The sequence below is a fragment of the Pelodiscus sinensis genome, chromosome 3 (assembly GCF_049634645.1).
Source record: "Pelodiscus sinensis isolate JC-2024 chromosome 3, ASM4963464v1, whole genome shotgun sequence".
Classification (NCBI taxonomy): Eukaryota; Metazoa; Chordata; order Testudines; family Trionychidae; genus Pelodiscus; species Pelodiscus sinensis.
Genome location: NC_134713.1, coordinates 108,295,916 through 108,320,154, shown reverse-complemented (window position 1 = coordinate 108,320,154; position 24,239 = coordinate 108,295,916). Strand labels below are relative to the sequence as shown.

Here is a 24,239-nt window from a genome sequence, read left to right as displayed (position 1 = left end):
AGTTACTATTTATTGTTACAGGGTAAACTTAGTTGTTAAATGCTACTACTGTGTTACAGATAACACAGACACTACAAAGGACAGGACAGAAATTACACTAATAAGTCACTTACAGGTACCATGAAACCCTTTGGTTCTCTGAGCTCTTATTAAATGCATGCAAAATAGACACATAGCAGGTATATATTCTCACCCCTGCGTTCCAGACTTGGCGTGGCCAGCGTCTTTCTCTCAATCCCTCGGGAAGAAGTAGGGCGAGGTTGGGCGTCCCACAGACCTCGGGATACAATCAATACCTGCCAGCAGGTATAGATGATTGGAGCTCAAATGGGGTGGGCGGCTGAACCTCTTTTTATACCTCTTGGGTCATGTAGGCTTCTTCCTGGTTTTAAGTGGCCAATTAGGAAAAATGGCTTTGAACACCAAGTTTCCCACGAAGGGTGCAAAGCATAATTTACACCTGGGAAAAATGCAGACAATGGGCACCTCTGGTATGTGATGGGCGAAGATTCCTCTCCTGGGACAGTGCAGGCGTGTCAATTACTGGTACTAGCCATCAGGGCGACGGGAGGCCCCGGGTCGTCAGCTAGCCCATTTACTGTCTGGTTTCTGTTTATGGTGGAGTCAGGGACAGGCAGCAAACCTGTGTTCCCAGGGCATCAAAGGCTGACTGCCTTTCTCTTGCTCTCTGGGGGGGGGGGAAACAAGATGGGGTTTGTGGAAAAACAAGATGGGGTTTGTGTCCGGCTACAGGCCAGCTTTGCTTTCTGGTTCTTGCAGAAAGCTCAGGGCTCAGGGTCCAACTCAGGGGTGAGCAATAAGACAGCAGCAGTTCACCAGGGTTAGCCCTGGTGGTCCACTGCCACTATATTTACCTGTGCCTTCACAGATATGGGTGATTGCAGATCCCATTGGCTATGTATTGCCGTTCCTGGGCAATGGGAGCCACAGGAAGCAGTGTCGTGGTCTGCACCACTTCACGCGGCTCCCATTGGCCAGGCACAGGTATAATAGTGGTGACGGCCTGCCAATGGCTAACCCTGGCAAATCAGATCCATCTCACTGGTCTAGCTGATCACCATATGTGAGGTCCAAAAGGAATTTTTCCCTAGCTCAGATTTGGGGGAGGAGATGAGGAAGATGCCTTTCTCTGTACCACGTTTATATCTCACTTGATCAATTTCCTGGCATTACATAGGCATTGCTGTGTCTCGGTCTCTCCTATTCTCTGCCTATCACATACAATAATTTAATCTCCCATGGTCTGCAAAACTAGTCATAAGTGCCTCTCATTTGATGCCATTGGAAAAAGAGCTAAACTTAAAGGTTAAGCTTCTGCCACCCCTTCTTTAAGTAGTTCTTTACCCTACAAGTCATACCATCGACTTAAATGGCCTAGTTTATATAGTAAGATACTAGACAAAGTAGATGATACTGCAAGGCTGCGTCTAGACTGGCAAGTTTTTCCGCAAAAACAGCTGCTTTTGCGGAAAAACTTGCCAGCTGTCTACACTGACCACTTGAATTTCCGCAAGAACACTGACGATCTCATGTAAGATTGTCAGTGTTCTTGCGAAAATGCTATGCTGTTCTCGTTTGGGAAAAAGCCCTCTTGCACAAATGCTTTTGCGCAAGAGGGCCAGTGTAGACAACGCGGTATTGTTTTGCGCAAAAAAGCCCCGATCGCGAAAATGGCGATCGGGGCTTTCTTGTGCAATACCGCGTCTAGATTGGCATGGACGCTTTTCTGCAAAAAGTGCTTTTGCGGAAAAGCGTCCGTGCCAATCTAGATTCTCTTTTCCGCAAATGCTTTTAACGGAAAAACTTTTCCGTTAAAAGCATTTGCGGAAAATCATGCCAGTCTAGACGTAGCCCAAGAGTTTGAGCTTCATCCAATACACCAAATACTAAGGTGCATGAAAATATGTTGTTAAGGCAAGACTTGCCCTTGTTCCATGAATAGTTCCACTCATTTAAATAGGACAGTTCAAATAGCAAGTGAGTCTATCGGTTTCCGGTCCTTCATGCAATCGGTAGGCCATGTTTCTCTGACTGGAGATCACTGAAGTGTAATTAAGAATTGCCCAAGCAAATATTTTAATCATAGCTACAAAGTGACACCACAGTAATCTGCTTGTTTCAAAATGTCTGCTTGAACAAGCATAGAAATTAAACATCTTTAAAGCTTACAGCATATTTCCAGTCACGCACTTTTTTTAAGCCCAAAAGGGACATTGCAGAGAACTTCTGACTTGTGATCATAAAATCTCTCCTGTTTTAAGCCCCTAACTTCTAGTCAAGATAGAGAATGTATTTGGGGTCAGTTTTAAATTTCATTGACAAGAAATATAGGAAACTCTTTGGGCCAGATCCTAAACTTATGTAAATAAGAAATTCGAACAGTGGAGCTATATCTATTTAGGACTTCTTTGTCTCGGAGTGGATGTGTAGGGAGATGTCATATAGTAGATGTGGACAGTTCTGTTTTCACGGGGACTGGGATTAGTCCTCCTAAACTCAGATATTTCAGTCCCATATCATACACCTATAATTCTAACATTTATTTGAAGTGATAGTACTATGGATGAACAGAAAAGAAAATTACAGTAGTTTAAAAAAACCAGGAAAACTAAATCACTTGAATTCTGTTGGTTAGGAGTTTTTACTACACATTGATAGTGTTAGATATTCTACTCTCAGCCAGCAGAATGAGTCCACGGGAAAAATATGCAGTCAGCAAGGACTTTTTGATGCTTACATATTTATAAGGACTTGAGAGTGAAGAAAATTACAGTCAGAAAGTAAATACAAATTATCCTCATGATTTGGTTCAACCAAGTCTGCTGGAAAAAAGAGCTTGAAATGAACCCTTCATTCCACAAGAGATCTGTTAGTGCCTGCACACCTTAGCATACCCGTAGGATCATAGGTTGCATAATCATGCAGCAAGCATGAAGGTGCATGGATTTTTTTAAAAATTTGGACATTACATGTTTTCATAGAACTTAAAGATCCAAATGAAGGACTTTGAAACAACTGTAGAGCCTCTTCAGGACTGGCTGAGCACAACTGAGAAGATGGTTCAAGAAAGCAGTAGTCGACTTCATGACCTCCCTGCAAAGAGAAAAGAACAACAAAAGTTACAGGTGATAAGGCCCTGAAAATAAAATCAGCCCTCCCCAGGCTAGTTTCCTGTGTCATGAATTCGTGATAAATGCTTGATCATTATGGTACTCTGATCTCTAACTAATCTGCGGGCTTACTTCAATCCGCAGGCAGATTTTGTGTCTCAGCACTTCCAAATGGCATGTTATGTTTCTTTTCTGTAACTATATCATATAAATAGAGATCAAATGTTGCCCTTTTTTTAAGATGCTTGCTAATGGCCAGTGCATTAATTTCCAAGTTAACAGAGCTCCTTGCTTGCTTTTTTGCCTGCTCTTTTGCACCTGCACATAATAGTAACATGCTTATGCTTTACAGTCTGTCCTTGAGGAAATAAGCTGCCACGAGCCTCAGCTCAACAGGCTAAAAGAGAAAGCTCAGCAGCTGTGGGAGGAGCAAGCTGCCAGCAAAAGCTTTATGCGCAGAGTATCTCAGCTATCTTCTCAATACCTAGCGCTAAGCAATCTAACAAAGGTAATGCACCCCACTGTGCATGCTTTCAAGCAGTTCCTGTGAAGCTGACTGATATAAAAATGAGTGGTTGAAATTCTGAAATATCACAACTGTCTTTCTACTGTATGTCTGATAAATTCTATGTCTAAGGTTTGTGGTATAGAAGGGAAAGGTGGGTGGGTGTGGACTGTTTACCTGATGGAACACTGAACAATTTTTTTTCCCGTCCATGCATTGGTCCGAGAAGAGAAACTGAGAATATAAGTGAATAGTGCATGATTCCTCACGCCCTCCAAGAATGTGATAGTTTGCAGGGAGTTAAGTTTTAAATGTGGACCTTTTGAATGAAAAAAGCATCCCATGATTTACAACATTTAAGATAATTTAGTTTGATAATCACTGTCCCCAGGAGCATTTAAGCTAATTATTTTTCAAAACTTGGTAGTATTTTATGCAGGATCATAATACTGAAATGTTGCTATTGTTTAATAAACTTTTAAGATGAGGACTTGTTATCTATATTATGAACTTTTTGTTTAGAATTTGGTATACTGATTTCAGCATTTTTTAAAAGCATTTGTTAGCTGAGTTAGGTTGATTTTTGAATTATCAGAACAAGGTAGCATTTTTAGTGGCTTGGCCACTGCATTGAGACTTGCATCCTGTTCCCATTTATCCCACTGACCTTCTATGTGGCATTGGTCAAGTCACTTCTCCACTGTGTGCTTGCCTTTTCCCTCTTGCCCTCTGTTGTCTTTGTCTGGTTGGATTGTAAGCAATTTAGGATAAGGATTATCACTCATACGTTGCCTGTCATAGTGAAGCTTTGATATGAGTTGGAGACAAAAGGCAGAACTATAGTATAAACATTTATGAATATTAAAGGTGTTTTATTGGTGGTATCATTTCTATTTTTAATCATTAGTGGCTTGTTAATTTGCCAACTTAATGTACAAAAATAGAGACTTAAACTTAACAGAGTCATATAATTTAAAATAGTGTATACAGAGCCAGGTCATGCTCTACATGATAAAAAATAAGCATGGGAAGGGAAAACGTATAGGGCACAATTTCATAAGTTGAAACTAGTGGAATTCCTTGCATATCTTAAATTCAGAGAAAGAAAGTTTGTGGTATGTGCCTTCTCATATGTGGGAATCCCAAATATCTTTACTCAAAGCATCAGGATAGTACCACTGGCTGCAGAAGGCAGTAAGTTGCCTTTCTACAAAAGTGTGTGCTCACATTACGTGCTACCAAAAATTTCAAAGTGAAGCCCTGTGTTGCGTGTATTAAACTAATTCAATCATGAGGTGATGAAGGCATTGGTAAGGTAAGGCAAGGTCCACATATGAAAGAAAAGGATGTAAGGCCTAACAAAAACCAGTAACTGGAAACTCAGGAGAGACAAATTCAAATGAGAAATTAAGTGCAAATTAGCTATTGGAACAACCTACTTGGGAAAGTTTTCGATTCTCCATCTCTTGTTGTCTTCCGGTCAAGATTAACTGTCCTTCTAAAAGATAGTGGTAGAGATGTAGCCGTGTTAGTCTGGGGTAGCTGAAGCAAAATGCAGGACAATGTAGCACTTTAAAGACTAACAAGATGGTTTATTAGATGATGAGCTTTCATGGGCCAGACCTACTTCCTCAGATCTAATGCTTTAGTCAGACACAAATTGTTGGGCTTAATGCAAGGGTAACTTGGTGAAATGTAATGGATTGGGATAGGAGCAGATAATTACTTAAATGTGAACTCCCAGTGAGGTGATGCTAATGAGATCCAGGGATAAATAAACTAGGAACTCTTGAATAGAAGTAGAAAGTTAATTTCATTTGTGTATTTGGTGCTTGTGTGACCACTGCTGGAATACCATGTCCAGTGCTGGTGTACAAAGTTCAAGCAGGGGGAATAGAGAAGGTTCCGAGAATGATTAGAAAGCATGCCTTATAATGATAGTTTTGGGGTAAATTGATTATAGCCTGTAAGTATCTGCATGAGGAACAAATATTTAATAGTAAGCTCTTTAGTCTAGCTGAGCGAAAGGTATAATATGATCCAGTGGGTGAAAATTGCATGTGGACAAATTTAAACTGCAAGTAAAGCACGAAAACTGCAAGTTTAATGGTGAGAGTAATTAGCCATTGGAACATTTATCAGGCATTCTTGTAGATTCCCCATCACTGACAATTTTTAAAGCAAGAATTGGATATTTTTCTAAAAGTTATTCCCTAATTATTTTGAGGAAGTTCTATGGCCTGTGCTAGACAGGTGGAGAGACTAGATTATCACAATGGTCCCTTCAGAATATGGAATCTATAAATCTAAGATATACAAGTGAAAATGGCTACCTTACATTAAAAACATTCTCTTAAAACTAGGTCCTTCAAATGATTTGGTAATGTAGGTCTTTAGGAGACTGTTATATTTAAAAATGTTGATATATTTATACCTTGAATAGACTGGAAAAAGGAGCGTTTGAAGAGCTAAATCTTCTAATTTGGGGAGTAAATAGAATGTGTTTGTAAAATTGTCACATGCATAATACAATGCATGCACCATTCATGTTTGTATGTTCAAAGTAGATAACTTCGACTTTAAGAGGGTTCAAGAAAGAACTAGATAAATTCATGAAGGTTAGGGTCCATCAATGGCTATTAGACAGGATGGGTAGGAATGATGTCTCTAGCCTCTGTCAGAGGCTGGGAATGGGTGATGGGAGAGGGATTGCTTGATGATTCCCTGTTTTGTTCACTCCCTCTGGGACATCTGGCATTGGTGACTGTTGAAGACAGGACACTGGGGTAGATGGACCTTTGGTCTAACCCACTATGGCCATTCTTATGTAACTGCAAATACATGCACTCGAGCATGTAATATGTGCATGAAATATGGTAGATACAGTTTAGACTCTAAATGCATTCCGAACCCTGATTGAATGATTAGAAAGCATGCCTTACAATGATAGTATCAAAAAACTTCAATGTATTTAGCTTAACAAAGAGAAGGGTAAATGGTGAATTGATTAGTCACTGAAATGATTGCCAGTGTTAATTTCCATATGAATTTCAGGAGAAGGTTTCCAGAATGGATCGGATTGTTGCAGAGCATCATCAGTTCTCTCATGTCATGAAAGAACTGCAGGACTGGATGGCTGATGCAATTCATATGTTGGAATCTTATTGTCTCCCCACGGCAGACAAAAGCGTTCTGGACAGCAGAATGTTAAAACTGGAGGTATGTAAACAAATGACTATAAAGATGACTGTGACAGGGCGCTTGCCCTGCACTGGCCCTTTAAGGGCAGACCCCGGCCTGAACCAGGGCCGGGGAGTTTAGCCCAGCTGAGGCTGTACTAGCCCATTAGGGCCCAGCTGGGCACCATAATAGAGAATGGGCTGCTGCTGTGGAGGGGAAGCAGTGAGAACCTGGCTGCTGAGGGAGGAGGAGGCTCCCTGGAGCTAGGGCAGGGCTGGGGAGGCCAGGCAGGGCTAGGGGAGCTCTGGCCCGCAAATCCCCAGACTGCAGGGCTTGAAAGAAGGCCCGCTGGAGGAACATCAACCCCCGGAAGGGGGGCTCAGAGACAGACTTGGGCACTGCCGGAGGGCAGTGTGGCGAAGAGGACGCCGCAGCCGGGAGTGAAGAGGGGAGACACCACCCCAGAGAAGGCACCCCACCTGCCAAGGGAGCCAATTCGTGAGGACAGCCGGCAGGGGGATACGGTGGTGAGTGCGAACCCCCTCACAATGACACACTTGGGACACATTACTCCAAAGGCGATGAAACAGAGAGACTACTATAAGTAAGTTTGCAGAATCCAAACACTAATTTTTCATTTACTTCAAAAAATATTTGAAAAAATGTTGCCTTTTGTGGGTAAAAGGGGCTTATTTTAAATAGGTTAAGGAAATAAAGATAAACCAGACTGTTGTAACTTGGAAAATGGTGTAAATAATGAAGAAAAAATTTCAAGATGACACATGGTTAGCTAAAGTTGTAGGGAGAAATAATGATGTTGTCTTTACTTAAACAGTCATACTGTTTGTCAAATACTACAAGCAACTGTATCCATAATATTCTGTTAACGTTTGTTTCTTTGTTTGTTTGTTTGTAGCAATTAATACATTGCTTAGTCAGGAGTAGATTGTGCGCCTCAAATAGTCTCTTGCATTGAGGGTGCACTGCCACGCTACAGTTGGGTGAATATTGCACTTAGAGGTAATATGCCGACTGACCCGAATGCACAGATATTGCAATACACCACCACCGCCCATAAAAAGGGTAGACAAACATGTTTATATTTTATTTTTGAAAGATATGCTTTGCTAGTCAGACTCAGCTGTCAGTGCCACCATCCAGATACCCTCATTCAAGGTGTGGCAGCTCCTTTTCCTAAACCATTTCCTCTCCTTGCAAGAGAAGGACTACATGAATGCCACAACAATAAGACTAAAACAAGGTCTGTTTGTGTTTTAGGGATTGTTATCAGTGAAGCAGGAGAAGGAAATCCAGATGAAAATGTTGTTGACAAGAGGAGAATCTGTTCTGCAAAATACATCTCAGGAGGGTGTCCCTGTCATTGAACAACAGTTACAGACACTTAAGGAAAAATGGGCTTCTTTCTTGTCTTCTTGCATTCACTGTAAAAGGTAAAAAAGAAATGAAGGGGGAATGGTAACAGAAGACAGTAGAGTTGAAAATATTAGTGTTCTCTCCAGAAGTTGTTGTGATGGGTTAACTCACAGAAATCCCTTTGGGGTTGTGCTGATCATGGTATTGTAGCTGGCCTTCCTATCCTCTGGGGCTCCCCACCATTCTGTCCTACTGGAGCAGAACCACCAGTCTCCCTCAGCCAAGGTACAGAATTAAGGTTATTGCCCCCTTGTAGAGCAGCACAAACTCTGAATTGGTTCAGCTCTGGGAGGTCTAAGCTAAAAGGACTCAGCACTCAGGAAACCAATCCCTACAAGGGATTAAAACTCCAAATAAAACCATTGTATTCCATTTAAAAGTATTACAGAGACAAAGCTCAGAGGGTATGTCTACACTAGCACGTTAGTTTGAGCTAGGTAGGCAAATGAGGGCAACCGGAGTTGCAAATGAAGCCCAGGATTAAATATCCCAGGCTTCATTTGCATGTTCTCGGGCGCCGCCATTTTTAAATCCCCCTTAGTCCAAACTCCGTGCCCGCCGCTACACGCAGCACGGAGTAGGTAGTTCGAATTAGAGATCCTAATTCAAACTACCACTACTCCTCATGGAAGCACTTTTTGCAGAAAAGCGTCCGTGTCAATCTAGATGCGCTTTTGCGTAAAAAAGCCCCAATTGCCATTTTCGCGATCAGGGTTTTTTTGAGCAAAACAAATCTGAGCTGTCTACACTGGCCCTTTTGCGCAAAAGGACTTTGCCCGAATGGGAGCAGCATAGTATTTCCGCAAGAAGCACCGATTTCAGACAGTAGGAAGTCAGTGTTCTTGCAGAAATTCAAGCGGCCAGTGTAGACAGCTGGCAAGTTTTTCCGCAAAAGCACCTGCTTTTGCCAAAAAACTTTCCAGTCTAGACGCAGCCTTTGAGTGCATTTCCTAGAGCTGAGAGAGAGCTGTGTTGCTCAAAAACTTGTTTCTCTCACCCATAGAAGTTGGTCCAGAAGTTAACACAGAAGATGTTAACTCACCTACCTTATTTCTCTAATATGTTGGGACCAACACAGCTACACCAATACTGAGTATATTTATGGGTATGTCTACACTACCCTCCTAGTTCGAACTAGGAGGGTAATGTATGCATACCGCACTTGCTAATGAAGCCCGGGATTTGAATTTCCCGGGCTTCATTAGCATAAGCGGGGAGCCGCCATTTTTAAATCCCCGCTGCTTCGAACCCCGTGTAGCGCGGCTACACGGGGCTCGAACTAGGTAGTTCGGACTAGGGTGCCTATTCCGAACTACCGGTACACCTCGTTTCACGAGGAGTAACGGTAGTTCGGAATAGGACCCTAGTCCGAACTACCTAGTTCGAGCCCCGTGTAGCCGCGCTACACGGGGTTCGAAGCAGCGGGGATTTAAAAATGGCGGCTCCCCGCTTATGCTAATGAAGCCCGGGAAATTCAAATCCCGGGCTTCATTAGCAAGTGCGGTATGCATACATTACCCCGCTAGTTCGAACTAGCGGGGTAGTGTAGACATACCCCCTAAGAGTAAGACTCAGACTAAGGGAAATTTAGTGACAAATTAACTAAGAATATAATTACAGTCTGAGGACTTGTCTATGCAAAAATTAGTGTGCAGCTAACCAGGATGTGAATCTACAATACAGCAATTTGGCACACTGTAACTAGCCACGTGAATACTGCTACAAGACAGTCTGGGACTCCCCATGCATATGTCCATAGAGCTAACTATTATGTGATGATTTGGTGCACTGTACAATCATACCTTGGCTTGCCACACACTATAATTTGATTGCAAGCTTTATTTTCAGATATTTTAAGTTTCATTCAGTTATTTTAATCACTGTGCCTTATACATATATGGTATGAAAGCCAAATACAAGTAACATTAAGAAAATGAAGGGCCAAATTCTGCTAGATCCTGACTTCAATAGAACTCTATTATTCTAGATACTTCTTGGAAGGCACTCATTACCTCAAAGGATGGAACAGTACTATGTGAAATATTATGATAGTAATAATATCATCACTGTCGAGGAGAGTCTAGATCATGGGTTCCCAAACTGGGGAGTGCCCCTTGGGGTGAGGGGGCATGAAGAAATTCCGGGGAGGGACAAGGTGACTCAGCGCCACCCCCACCCCACCCGCCCGTCAATCCTCCCCACCTAAGTTTTGCTGCTATTTTTGTTTTTCGGCCCCGGTTGGTTCCTTTTTTTTTTCTCTCTTACTCTTTTCCTCAACAAGTTTTGCTGCTATTTTTGGGGGGGGGGGGGGGGGGGGGAGGCGTTAGGGTTTCTCAAAATTCAAAAAGGAGGCGTGATGCCAAAAAGTTTGGGAACCACTGGTCTAGATGATAATACTTAAATAAAAAGAAAATATATAAAAATATGGCCTGACACATTAAGCATCATTAATTACTAATATTTCCAAGTTTTAAACAACCAAGACTATTTATCCTTAACGTATGATAAGATATAAAATATGGAACTTGGAATCAAGACTTGTTTAGATTGTATTCCTTTCAACCATGTTTTACCCATATATGTAGTAGAGCTAATGCACACATGGTTGAGGGATATGCTGGGACTGCAAGCATCTTGTATGTCTTTTGCTATCCCTTTTCTAATGTGGGCAAGTAGCCTCGATTTCAGTGCCCTCCTATATATTAGCCAATCAAAATCTGTTGCAGTTTCTTGCAATTTTTCCAAAGGCAGTTCAGCATATTACATGTCTCCCATCATTCTGTCCTTTAACAAACATAAAACTTGAATAACTTTTTATCATCTTATGTCATTGCTAGAGAAACATAAGATAATGAATATCAATTGATATGCATTTTTAAATTGTAGTCAGTTGGAAGGAGCTCTCTCCAAATGGACAAGTTATCAGGATGATGTTCGTAAATTTTCCAGCTGGATGGACAAAGTAGAAGCAAGCATGAATGCTTCTGAGAGACAGTGTGCAGAGTTAAGGGAAAAAACAGCTATCCTCAGCAAAGCAAAGGTTTGTTCACTGTTACTATATTCTTTAAAAAATCCTCTTGTATGTTAGAATAAATATTGCAATGATGTCTGAACAGACATACAAATATTTGATATCTAGATTCTATCCTGGTGTGCACGCTAGAAATCAATCAATCAGGAGGACAGCTGTTCAGATTGAAGTCCTATTTCCTCATTAAATTCTGCAGCAGCAGAAATTCATTGCTGAAAAAAATACCCCGTGCTATAAACCATACTAGACAGAAAATCTATGCATGGTAGGGTAAAATGCAACTTTCAGACAACAGACTTAAAAAACAACAACAACAAAACCCCAACCTCCCAGCCTTAGAGAGAAATCTTCAAGTTTATATTCTCTTCATTCTCTCATATTCTTGTACCTGGTGTGTCAAAATGCTGCCAAATTAGAATGGATATGTTTTATTTTAAAAAATCACTTCTGAACTGGTGTATATAATTACACAGAGTGTGTGGTAACAGCGAATCAGACCCATTCTGCATTATCGTAATATCTTCATAGAATCCTAGAACTGGAAGGAATCTCGAAAAATCATCAAGTCTGGTCCCCTGCACTAATAGCAGGACCAAGCACCATATAGACCAATAGTTCTCAAAGTGGTCCATGAAACCACTTTGAGGAACCTGTTAACTGGCCATGCTGGTATGTTTACTTATCTGCACCATGGCCACAGACCCTTGCAGCTCTCGTTGGCTCTGTTTTGCTCTTTGCAGCCAAGGACAGCTGCGGGAAGTGATGGCCTGGCCCACGCCACTTCCTGTGGCTCTTCTTGTCTGCAAATGGTAAAACTAAGCCAATTGGAGCTGCAAGGCTCTGTTGTTGCAGAGCCAGCAAATAAACACACCAAAGCGGCCAGTTAACAGATTCCTCCAACTGGTTTTGTGGACCACTTTCATAAACACTGAACTAGACCATACTTGACAGGTGTTTGTATAACCTGCTCTTAAATATCTCCAGTGATGGAGATTCCACAACTTCCCTAGGTAATTTATTTCCGTTCTTAGCCACCCTGACAATTAGAAAGTTTTTTCTAAACCTCCCTTGCTGCAATTTAAGCCCATTGCTTCTTTTTTATCATCAGAAGTTGAGAATAATTTTTCTCCCTCCTCTTTGTAACAACCTTTTAGATACTTGAAAATTATTAGCATGTTCCCTTTCAATCTTCTCTTTTCCTGACTAAACCCAATTATTTCAATCTTCTCTCAAAGGTCATGTTTTCTAGACCTTTCATCATTTTTGTTGCTCTTCTCTGAACCTTCTGCCCTTTCTCTACTTCTTTCCTGAAATGTGGCACCCAGATCTGGACACAATACTCCAGCTGAGGCCTAATCAGCACAGAGTAGAACAGAATAATTACTGTTAGTGTCTTGGTTACAATGTACCTGTTAGTACATCCCAGAATGATGTTTGCTTTTTTTGGAACAGTATCACATTATTGACTCTCATTTAGCTTGTGGTCCACAAATGACCTCTAGATCTCTTGCTACAGTACTCCTTCCTAAACAGTCACTTCCCATTCTGTATGTGTGAAACTGATTGTTCCTTCCTAAGTGGAGTACTTTGCTTTTTTTGCTTATTGAATTTCCTCCTGGGTATCTCAGAGCATTTCTCCAGTTTGTCCATATAATTTTGAATTATGACTGTATCATCCAAAGCATTTACAATCCTTCCCAGCTTGGTATCATCCTCAAATTGTATAAATGTTCTCACCATGCCATTATCTACATTGTTGATGAAGATGTTGAGCACCAAAATTGATTCTTATGGAATCCCACCTGTTATGCCCTTCCAACATGACTGTGAACCATTGATAGCTTACTCTTTGTGAACTGATAGCCAACTAGTCGTGAATCCACCTTCTAGTAGCTCCATCTAGGTTGTATTTTCCTAGTTTGTTTTTAAGAAAATCATGTGAAATTGTATCAAATGATTTACTAAAATCTAGATATCCCACACCTACTGCTTCCCCCCATCTACAAGGCTTGTTGTACTATCAAAGAAATCGATCAGGTTTGTTTTACATGATTTGTTCTTTATTATTCCATGCTGACTGTTACATATCACTTTATTATTTTCTTGATGTTTGCAGATGGATTCCTTAATTATTTGCACCATTATCTTTCCTGGCACAGAACTTAAGCTGACTGATCAGTAATTTCTTGGGTTGTCCTTTTTTCCCTTTTTATAGATGGGCACTGTATTTGCCCTTTTCCAGTCTTCTGGGATCTCTTCCATCTTCCATGACTTTTCAAAGATGATAGCTAATGACTCAGATATCTCCTCAATCAACATTTCATCTGGTCTTGGTGACTGGAAGACATTTAAGTTGTCTACATAATTTTTAACTTGTTCTTTCCCTATTTTAACTTCTGAACTTACCTTATTTTCTCCAGCATTCATTGTGCTAGGTGTCCAATCACCACTAGCCTTCGGAAAGAAAAGTGAAACAAAGAAGTCATTAAACACCTTTGCCATTTCCACATTATCTGTTATTGTTTCTCTCTCTTCATTGAGTAATTGGCCTATCCTGTCCTTGGTCTTCCTCTTGCATCTAATATATTTGGTAGATTGTTTTTTTTTTGTTACCCTTTGTGGCTCTTTATATTGCATTTAGTAATATAAGTAATGATAATGTGTTTTGAGACAGACATTTGATAGATGTAAATAGCCTGTTAAAGGTGGTAAGAGCCCAAAGTGAAGCCTGAGGTGCTTAATTCAGGTGGTTATTAATTGCCATGCAATGTCATTATTGCTGCTCTCTCACCTGTGAAGTATTACACACAACACACACACACTCCCTTAACTACATTAGGACGTGAATGCTTTTCAGTAGTGCATTAAACAGTGTGGCAAACATCTGTCATGTGTGATTCCTTTCCACTTTCATCCTCTCCCAGGGAGAGAAGGATATGTGCAGTATCTATTTTGTAGGGACCCCTGGCTTTGGGTTTTTTTTTTCCCTAATGTATATGCTGCTGCGTGTTTGTGAGAAATAGGTGGAAGGAATTAGTTTTGTATTGGAGATACTAGAACTGTAATAAATTCAGCAGAAAAATTTCAGTCACTTAATGCTGACCTATTGAAACAATCTGTAAGGGTGCATCTACACAGCACCCTAAACTCAAAATAGGATACACAGTTTGCGCTAATTCGATTTAAATTTCAAAATAGGCTATTTCGAAATTTGGTGCATCTACACAGTGTCAAATTTCGAAATAATGCACTATTTTGAGACATCCCTTAACCTTTGTAGAATGAGGGTAACTGGGATGCCGAAATAGCACACCCACTATTTCGAAAAATATTTCAAAATAATGGGGAGCTTATGAAGACACAGGGTAGCTATTTCGGGATACCTCAAAGTAACCATGCAGTGTAGACCTTCCCGAAAAGCAATATATATATTGCAACAAACTAACAAAACCACTGATAACAAGCCATCTCTGGACTTGTTTGAATATTGATCATTAGTAAACATGTTCATTTACTATTTTCTGCAGTTACTCAGTGAAGAAGTGTTGAGTCACAGCAGCTTACTAGAGACTATTGAAGCAAAAGGCTCTAGCATGACTGACCATTATGTAACACAGCTAGAACTCCAGGACCTCCAAGAACGATACAGGCTCCTGAAAGACAAGACAATGGTACATTTAATCTTGGCAGTATTCCAATGTGTTTCTCTGAGTGTTTCTATGGGGTGGAGAGAGAGAGCACCTTTAGCTTTATGTCTGAATTTTTAATGTATATATATATATATTTGGGGGCAAATTTAACGTATCTATTTCTATTTAATTCAAAAGCAAACCTCTCATTGACTTGAGTACAGCTAGGATTTCACCCTGGAAGACTACAAGTTTAAAAACATCAGTGCAAATACAAATAAGTGCAAATAACACACATGAAATTCGTGTGATACGGCAAATGTAAACACTTGGCAAACCATCTTCTCACTAAGGGCATAATTTTACAAGCAGTTATTGCTAAATATAGAACTTTATTACTGAGCTGTGTCCCATTGATTTTTTTGTCATGTGATCCATTACAGTGAATGCTTCACTCAAATCTTGAGGGCTGGTGGGTTCCAGTACTAGCCCAGAAGGGATTTTGGAAAGCTTTTTGTTACAGACTGATGAAGGCTGCAGCAGTTTTAATGAAATATCTTAAAAAATCATGAACTTTTCAAAGTTGTATGTACTTGCAGAAACTTGTCTGTAGTCACTCTGCACAGGGTTGTGGTTTTGTGATATCATATTAAAATAACCAGTGAGGGCCTGGACTAAAATGTGGATGGGAAAATTAGGTGCAATAGTAGCATTGTGGATTCTCAATCAGTCCTGGAGCATAATACTGGGCCATTGTGATGGAGGTGCCAACTTTTAGATGAGGTGTAAAACTGAAGTCTCACCATATTGGAGTCAGCAAAGATGCATGATGAATTTAATAAGCATGAGACTTAACCCGAGGGTCTCTACCAAACTCCTCTACTGATAATTACAGAAATCCCCCTGCAGTTTCAGTTGCAGATAATCTTTTAGTTTTGCTTCTGGAAAATCTGCTCTTTAATGTTGCTAATATTTATTATTTTATTTATTTATTTAAAATATTTTTACCCCTCTCTATTTAACATATTCAAGGTGACTTACAATTTTTTTTAAACGCAATACAAATATATATAAAAAATTAAAATACAAGACACCAGAGGGACATAAAACCTGCTAAAAATGTCTTGAGAGGAGGAACACACACACACATAGGCTCAAACACCAATAAAATCACAAGTAAAAAGGGTGGCTTTCATCTGACACCCAAACAATGCTAACGTTGATGCCATGCAAATATATGATGGCTGTGGTGTTGTGCACCAGATATTGCAGTATTTTAGGGCCAGATCATGAAATCAGAGGGACTACTCATGAAAGTGATTTGTTTCTCAGTATAAGCATAGAGTTCATTGTCTAGTAAGTCATCTTTAGTTACAGTAAAACACTCTATAATGCAAGCTATTATATACTCCAAATAGGAGATAGAACTATTATTATATAGTTGACAAGGGTCTGAATTCCTGAAAAGAAAATGGGCCAGATTCTGAGTTCACACTTAAGACAATCATAAATAATTCCAATTAAGTCACTGGAGTTGTGCTAGTTTAAAAACAAAGTAAAGGAAATAAAAATGAGGCACATTGTTAATATTAATCAGTGCTTGTACTAGAAACGGAGTCAAACCAAAAGACCAAATCCAAAGCCGAAGTTCCTATTGGATTTTACGCTTGTATCTTCATAGATGTTCCCTCTTTCTGTAATTACACAAACCATGCCCCCTAACTGAGGCCCCCTGAACTTTGGGAAAGTTTCTCTCTAGATCCAAACTTTGTAGCCTATTTCTAGGATTTAAAATCTCTTAGCTGGTTCTGGCTCTAATTAAGTATTTTTAACAAATAGGAGGCCGTAACAAAATCTGAGAAGCTGCTTCACTTACATCATGAATATCAAAGAAAACTGAAGGCTTTTGAAGTATGGCTGGAAAAGGAACAGGAAAAGCTTGAATGTTTATCATATCTTGAAGGTGATGCTCAGACTCATGAGTCAACACTTCGGGACTTACAGGTATAGTATTGTATAAAATACAATAACAATAATTGCATGACAGAGAGGTTGTATCCTTATTTATCTCTGAAAAAAAATTAATCCACAATAATGCCAATGCTTTGGAGCTTTTAAAACCATGTTCTAAACATGCACAAGAATTACAGGCTTTGATTTTCAAGTGGATTTCAATAGATCCTCCCATTTGCAGGCACAAATAATGACATTAACTTTATTGATACAAGTGTGAAGTGCATATGCCAACTATTGTATCGGTGCAAAATGAAAGTGAAATCCTGGCTCCAATGAAATCAATGGCAAAAGTCCCATTGATTTCAAAGAGACAAGCAATTTGCCTCTAGCCTGTTAGCTCATCTTAAGAATATAAGAACAGCCTAGTGGGTCAGACCAGTGTTCCATCTATCCCAGTATCCTCGCTAGATAGTGGTCAATACCAGGTGCTTCAGAAGGAATGAAGAGAGTGATTTATTGAGTGACCCTGTTGTCCAGTTCCAGCTTCTGGCAGTTGGATATTTAGGGACACCTAGAGAATGATGTCCCTGACCATCTTAGCTAAAAATCATTTCTGAATCTATCCTACATGAACTTATCTTTTTTGAACCCCGTTAGGGTGTGTCTAGACTACAGGGTGGCCTTTCTTCGAAAAAGCTTCACCTGCATCTAGACTGCTGCTGTGTTCTTTCAAAGGTAAATTGAAAGAACACAGCAGTTTTGTCGACCACGGAAAACTTCATTTTACAAGGAATAACGCCTTTTTTTGAAAGTTCTCTTTCGAAAAAAGGCATTATTAAATGCAAACAGTGCTTTTTCGAAAGAGATCATCCAGATTGCCTGGGTGCTCTCTTTCAAAAAAGCAGCTCTTTTTTTTTTTTGAAAAAAGAGACTGCTGTCTAGATGCTCTTTTTCGAAAGAGGCTTTTCAAAAGAGGCTTGTAGTCTAGACGTACCCTTAGAGTTGTGGGTTTCACTGCATCCTATTGCAGTGAGTAGCACAGGTTGACTATGTGAAGAAATACTGCCTTTTGTGTGTTTCAGACTTGATGCCTATTAATTTCATGGGCGACCCTTCTTTTTTGTGTTATATGAAGATGTAAATAACACTTTACAATTCAGTTTCTCTATATCATTCATGATTTTATAACCCTCTTTCAATGCACACACCCTTTGTCTGTTTTTTCTAAGATGAACAGTCACAATCTTTTTAATTCCTCCTCACATGGAAGCTGTTCCCTACTCATTCATCATTTTTATTGTCCTATTTTCTAATTCTAATATAGTTTTTTCAAGAAGGGTAAACCAGAACTGCATGCAGTATTCAAAGTGTGGGCACATCATAGATTTACATAGCTGCATTATAATATTTTCTGTTTATTATCTATTCTTTCCTAGTACAGTAAAAGCCTTTTTATGCTGCACTTCACCAACTGGCAAGCTCAATAACCAGTATTTCTTATATGAGCAAATGGCTGGTTTATCGTGTGGTTGGTATGGGAACAACAGGGGACTGTGAGGTGCATTCTGGGAGGGAGATTGGATCTGTGAGGGGAGTTGGGGCAGTGGCTGGCATGCAGGAAGGGCTTGGAGTGTCAGGTAGGGGGGCTCTTGCTTCCAGCAACCCCTGCGAATGGCTCCTTGTCCTGCTGTTGCTGGCAGAGGTGTGGCACGATGGCTCTGCAGGTATGCTATTTCGGTCCCTGCTCCCCGAGTGCTGATTCCACAGCTCCCAGCCCATTTGCCAGTAACCGTGGCCAGTGGCAGCTGCAGGGGGATGTGATTGCAGGCAGAGGCAACATGCCTGCTTGCAGCAGAGCCGCCTGGCTGTGCTGCGGCCAGGAGCATCAGGGATGGGGAGCTGCTTGCGGTGACTGCCAAAAGGGAGCACCTGTTCCCCCATCCAGTACTCCAAGCCCCATCCATTCCCCAACCCCCTGTCAGACCCAAGCACCCTCCCAGAGCCTGTACCACACAGCCCCTCATGCACCCTTGCCTCATACTTCCCCCTCCCCGCACTCCAAAACCCTTCCTCTTAGTACACCAGCATTTTTTTAAATTTACCAGCACCCTCGTTACCCCATTGCACCAGATAAAAGGCCTTTTACTGTAGTTCCTAACATTGTTAGCTTTTTTGACTGAGAGATTTTTAGTCCTGTTCTTGGCCTAACAATAATACAAAAGGACTATATAGCATTAATCAAATTTAACATGTTCATGAAGTTGTTGGGACAATTTGCGATTAAGGGTTCATATGTGAAAAGCCCAGTATTTTACATATGACTTTTAAAGGAATTAAAGTCAGTGTGAAAATGTGTATACATCTCTCTAGAAAATTATACTTTTAAAAAATATTCACATGGAAGGAAAGTTTCTCAAATTTAAGGCTGTGGTATTTGTTTGATAGAAATAAATCTGAAAATTACATTTCAGGTTGCTGTGCTGTTCTCTTGTGCTGTGTTTGAACATATAATCCCTTGTTGTTTTATTGAAGCCATTTTCTTTCAGTTCTGGAATTAATAGCAGCAACCCAAATGTGTCTTCTGTATCCAATATATTCATCAGAAAAATGGGGACCTTTATGCTCCCTAATTTGACTAGCTCATTTTGCTATCAAATGGATTTCTGACAAGCTTGCATTGCACAGTCTCAAAATACCCCAATTGACTTAGTACCCTGGAGGACAAAGTTAATATCAGGACTGGGCAGCAGTCTGACAGAGAAATCCAGCATGTTGAGATTCTTAATAACAAAGGATATGGGAATGAGTTTGTTTATGAAATATATACAAGGAAAATATCAGCATATTTATTACTAAAAAATCTGGGTCATAAATCATCGCCAAGCCAGCTGTTTCCTGATTTTTGTATGCTTTTTATGAATTCAGCTTTATTAAAATGTAGCACCTTTTGTGGCTGTTTTTACTTACCCAAATGTTTTTATTGGCCTATGTAAGAGCAATGGAAAATAGGTCTAGGAATCTAATGAAACAGATTTGGTTTAAAACGTACCCACAGTGTCAAGTTAGTAGTGTGCTGGCTGGCTGCCTGAGAGTCTTGAGTTACAGAATGTGCTGGATGGGCTCTGGGATCCCATGTTCTCATGCCAGCAAAGAGGATGTATGTTTTGGAAGTGGTGATAAGCTTGCAGCTCAGGGAGGAATATGTAGCACATTTTGGCTATCAATGTGTATCCCCTGATTCATTGAACAACACTAGTGATTGTGTCAAATAAAGCTGTGTTAAGATGTTTGACCAGAGTTGCATCTAGATGGCATAAGGTACTCAACCTTAAATTCACTGTGTGATGTTGTGACCTCCTGCCCCAAAAGTCAAAGGAAATTTTGCCATTGACTTCAAGGGAGCTAGGGTTTTATCTACTCTGCAAAACATTTTATAGCATTGTTAATGTAAAATGTGAACAAGGTACCCCTATACTTGTAACCTTGCAGGAGCTACAGGTCAATTGTGCAGAGGGACAGGCATTACTGAATGCATCACTCCACGGCAGGGAGGAGGTGATACCTTGGGGCATACCCCAGATTGAAGACAGAGCACTGGAATCCATGCGACAGGATTGGCAAGTTTACCAGCAGAGACTTTCTGAGGCCAGGACCCAGCTAAACACCAATCTAAGCAGATTGAGGTTAATGGAGAAAAAGTTTCAGAAGGTAAATGACTGGCTTAAAACCCTGGAGGAGAAAGTTAATATCAGGATTGGGCGGCAGTCTGACAGAGCAACAAAGGAGATGCAGCTACAGCAAATGAAGGTAACTACTCTCCATCTATTTGAGAAATGCTGACTGTAACACACATGGTTTATGCATTAGTGTAGTTGTCCTATGAAAAATGATTGTAAATATGACATTGTCATTATATCTCAGATCCACCTTTCTCAGCTTTCAGATGAAGAGATAATTTTTCCAGAGCTGTAACCTCAGTGTGGGATTTGGAATTCAGTTGGCCTATAGAGAGCACAGGCACAACTGAGAGAAGAGTTTGGTCTTGGAACTGGAATTTATTCAACATTTTTCCTGATGAGCTATCCAAACTGAATCCAGCTCACTCTCCCATGGTGGTGCTGAGTTTCTATGCTCTGCTGTCCAGAGCAAACAACCACAGGTTGTAACCACATACACTTGATAATGTCTTTTTTTCCTTTGTCTCAGAAGTGGCATGAAGAAATAATGATCTACAAAGATGATGTTGAGGAAGTTGGGATGTTAGCTCAGCAAATCCTGGAGGAAAGTCATACTACCAGTAGAATGGGAAATCAAGCTACCCAGCTTACCTCTCAGTACCAAGCGCTTATCCTTCATGTACTGGTAAGTAATGGAAATTCATTCATTGTAGTACTATGCAGTGTTAGCTACGGAGGAGATACAAGTAGGTATTATTTGTTGGGCATAGCAAGCACAGATTATTCACTGAGATAGAATCCTTAATTATATAACATGCATATACGAGAACCCCCACCCCCCTCTCTAAATTTCAGTGGATGAAATAGATCAGGGCCTTGTTATTAGGAACCAGCCCTTTCAAACAACTTCTGCAGCCACCATGTCATGGGTGCTTAGCAATCTGTGTGAAATGTATTGGTAGTTGTCACAGGGTAGACTTACCACCCTGGCACCGCCAGCTGGTTGCTCTGGGAATTAGCTTGTTTGGCTCATTGGATGCTTCCCTCTAGCTGGTGTCTCCCTGTGTTTCTCTTTAGGACACTGCCCTCCGACAGTGCCCACTCCAGTGTCTGAGCCTCCTTTCCGGGGGTTGGTGTTTATCCTGGTTGCACTCCTCGGAGGGCACCCTGTTCTCCCAGGGAACACTTAGTTCCCCTGTACCCACCTTGCCTCAGTGACCTCCTTGCCCAGTGGCTCAGGGACTTAGTTCCACTTAGTTCCCCTGTACCCACCTTGCCCAGTGGCTCAGGGACAAACTGCAGTCTGTAATGGCTACTCATCACCGGCAAAGAGGTGAAAACCTGTTGCCCCTGACTACCATGGCTGCTTCTCTACAGCCCTAGTAGTCTCAAGGTTTGCTTCAGGCCCTGAAGCATAGGAGCTTGCTTGGCCAGAACTTCCCCAGCTCTGCTCTACCTCCAGGAAGCCTCCTGCTTCCCTGGCAGTCAGGTCCCTACTGCTCTCTCTCCAGAGCAGCAGTCAGTTCTCCTCCTTGCTCCAGGAGCCCTTCTTTATACAGACCCCAGCTGGGCCCTCATTAGAAAGAGCTGCCTCAGCTGGGGCTTGGCTCTCAGACCTCACACAGGGCTGGGGTTTTGCCTTTAAAGGGCCAGTGCAGGGAAAACGCCCTGTCACAGTAGTCTCATTCTGTTTTCTTACAGATAGTTGTGTAAGTTATTTGTATCACAAAAAATACACTCATAGGGGATACAGACTGATACCTCTCTTGGCAATCCCAGTAGACAAGAAAGCTGGGATTTAGGTCAGTTTAATTGCGTGGCTCAGAGTGCATGGGTTTCACCTACTTAGTTTCCTAGTATAGGCAAAGCCTGAATTCACTCAAAAGTATAAAATAGAATTTTATCACCTGTACTTTTTAGTACTAAAATATTACTCCATTTTAACATTAATGATTGATATGCACACACATTGGGTACGTCTAGACTACATGGCTCCATCGACAGAACCATGTAAAATAGTTTATTCGGCATAGTCAAAGAACCGGGGATTTAAATAATCCCCACTTCATTAAAATAAAAATGGCCACCACGCTGTGCCGAACAGCTGTTTGGTGGCACAGCGCGGCAGTCTAGATGCGGCGCAGTCAACAAGGGAACCCTTTGTCGACCGCTCCGGTATGCCTCGTGAAACAAGGTTTACCGGAGTGGTTGACAAAGGCTTCCCTTGTCGACCGCGCCATGTCTAGACTACTGCGCTGTACCGGATCAGCTGATCATTGGCACAGCATGGCGGTCATGTTTATTTTAATGAAGTGGGGATTATTTAAATCCCCACTTCTTTGACTATGTTGAGTAAACTATTTTTTACATGGCTCTGTCGACGGAGCCATGTAGTCTAGACATACCCATTGAGAAGAGAATACAGAAAGCCTCTTGAAAACAGTTATCTGATGGATATGAAAGGAATTAAGTAAAAGTCAATGAGCTTAGTAAATTGATTATTCTTTCATAAAATAATATTTTGTTATTTTTATTAAACATTCTATTATCAAGAAATAAACAATGGTAAGCATTTCATTTTCTGTTTCCAACATTTGTGTGAAGGAACAAATAAAGTTCCTGGAAGAAGAGATTCGAAGTATGGAGGAATCAGAATTGGCTTTCAGAACTTACACAGATTGGTATGGAGCCACTAGCCAGAACTTAACAAATGTGGTAACCAAGACTGATGTAGTGGATAAAATGGCAATGGAAAAGAAAATGCAGAAACTAGAGGTACAGTTTGCTTGAACTTGGTATTTCTTAGTCATTGTTCTTGAATCAAGTCACATAAACTAGTCCAGATTTAAGGTGCTCTCACCATTGCTCAGAATTCTGATTTTAACAGCCCAGAGTAGTTAGCAGCATAGAAAGCATTTGGTGTAAAATTGGATGTTCTCCTAGGGTACATCTGCACTGCACACTTATTTCGGAATAAGCTATTCTGGAAGAAATACTCCAAAATAGCTTATTTTAAAGTAGCACGTCTAAACTACAGGGAAGCCTCAAAATTAGTCCGAGGCAGGCTCCCCTAATGTGGATGCGCTACCTTAATTTAAAGCCCCAGGAAGCACTAGGGAGTAATTATTTTGAATGTCCATGGGGTGGAGCTATTTTGAAATAGCAGCAGTGGAGCATCCAAACTACAAAATAGCAATTTCGGAAGAGGGGTTATTCCTCATGGAATGAGGTTTACAGAAATCGGAATAAGCCGTTGATTATTTCAAAATTATTTTGAAATAACAGAATTGCTGTGTATATGCTCACATTGTTATTCCAAAATAACGTGAGTTATTTTGAAATAACTTTGCTGTGTAGACACATCTCAAAGTCTGTGGAGTTTGATGACATTTGATAAATAGTTTGGTAACTATTTATAGTGAAATTCATGAATGAAGCCAAATGGTATAATCCCATTCTTCTAATAGAGGGTGTTTTTATTTTGATTTAGTTTTAAAAAAGACTTCCAAAATGATCATTTGATATAAATTTTATTATAGAAATGTGTTGTGGGGAGCAAAACTCTTCCTTTTCTCCCACTGAACAAACCCTCTGGTAAAACTCATACTGTACCCTAGAATTGTGAATTCCTCAGTGTCTTTGCAATATTTGAAACAATTACGCCAAAGAACAGCTTTCAACTATTACACATTATCT

At 40.6% G+C, this 24,239-nt stretch overlaps 1 protein-coding gene across 12 annotated transcripts in view; it reads left to right on the top strand.

The window, feature by feature from the left end:
- The window catches only part of SYNE1 (spectrin repeat containing nuclear envelope protein 1), a 488,224-nt gene that overhangs the window by 249,764 nt on the left and 214,221 nt on the right, over window positions 1-24,239 (top strand). For 11 of the 12 annotated variants that reach the window (XM_075924456.1, XM_075924455.1, XM_075924463.1 and 8 more), the window contains 10 exons: window positions 3,003-3,146; window positions 3,484-3,639; window positions 6,691-6,855; window positions 8,095-8,267; window positions 11,137-11,290; window positions 14,809-14,952; window positions 16,750-16,914; window positions 20,356-20,673; window positions 21,073-21,228; window positions 23,148-23,318. In XM_075924456.1, the coding sequence (XP_075780571.1) occupies window positions 3,003-3,146; window positions 3,484-3,639; window positions 6,691-6,855; window positions 8,095-8,267; window positions 11,137-11,290; window positions 14,809-14,952; window positions 16,750-16,914; window positions 20,356-20,673; window positions 21,073-21,228; window positions 23,148-23,318 (1,746 nt within the window). The remainder of the gene's footprint in view (window positions 1-3,002; window positions 3,147-3,483; window positions 3,640-6,690; window positions 6,856-8,094; window positions 8,268-11,136; window positions 11,291-14,808; window positions 14,953-16,749; window positions 16,915-20,355; window positions 20,674-21,072; window positions 21,229-23,147; window positions 23,319-24,239) is intronic. The other variant, XM_075924462.1, reaches the window with a different exon arrangement.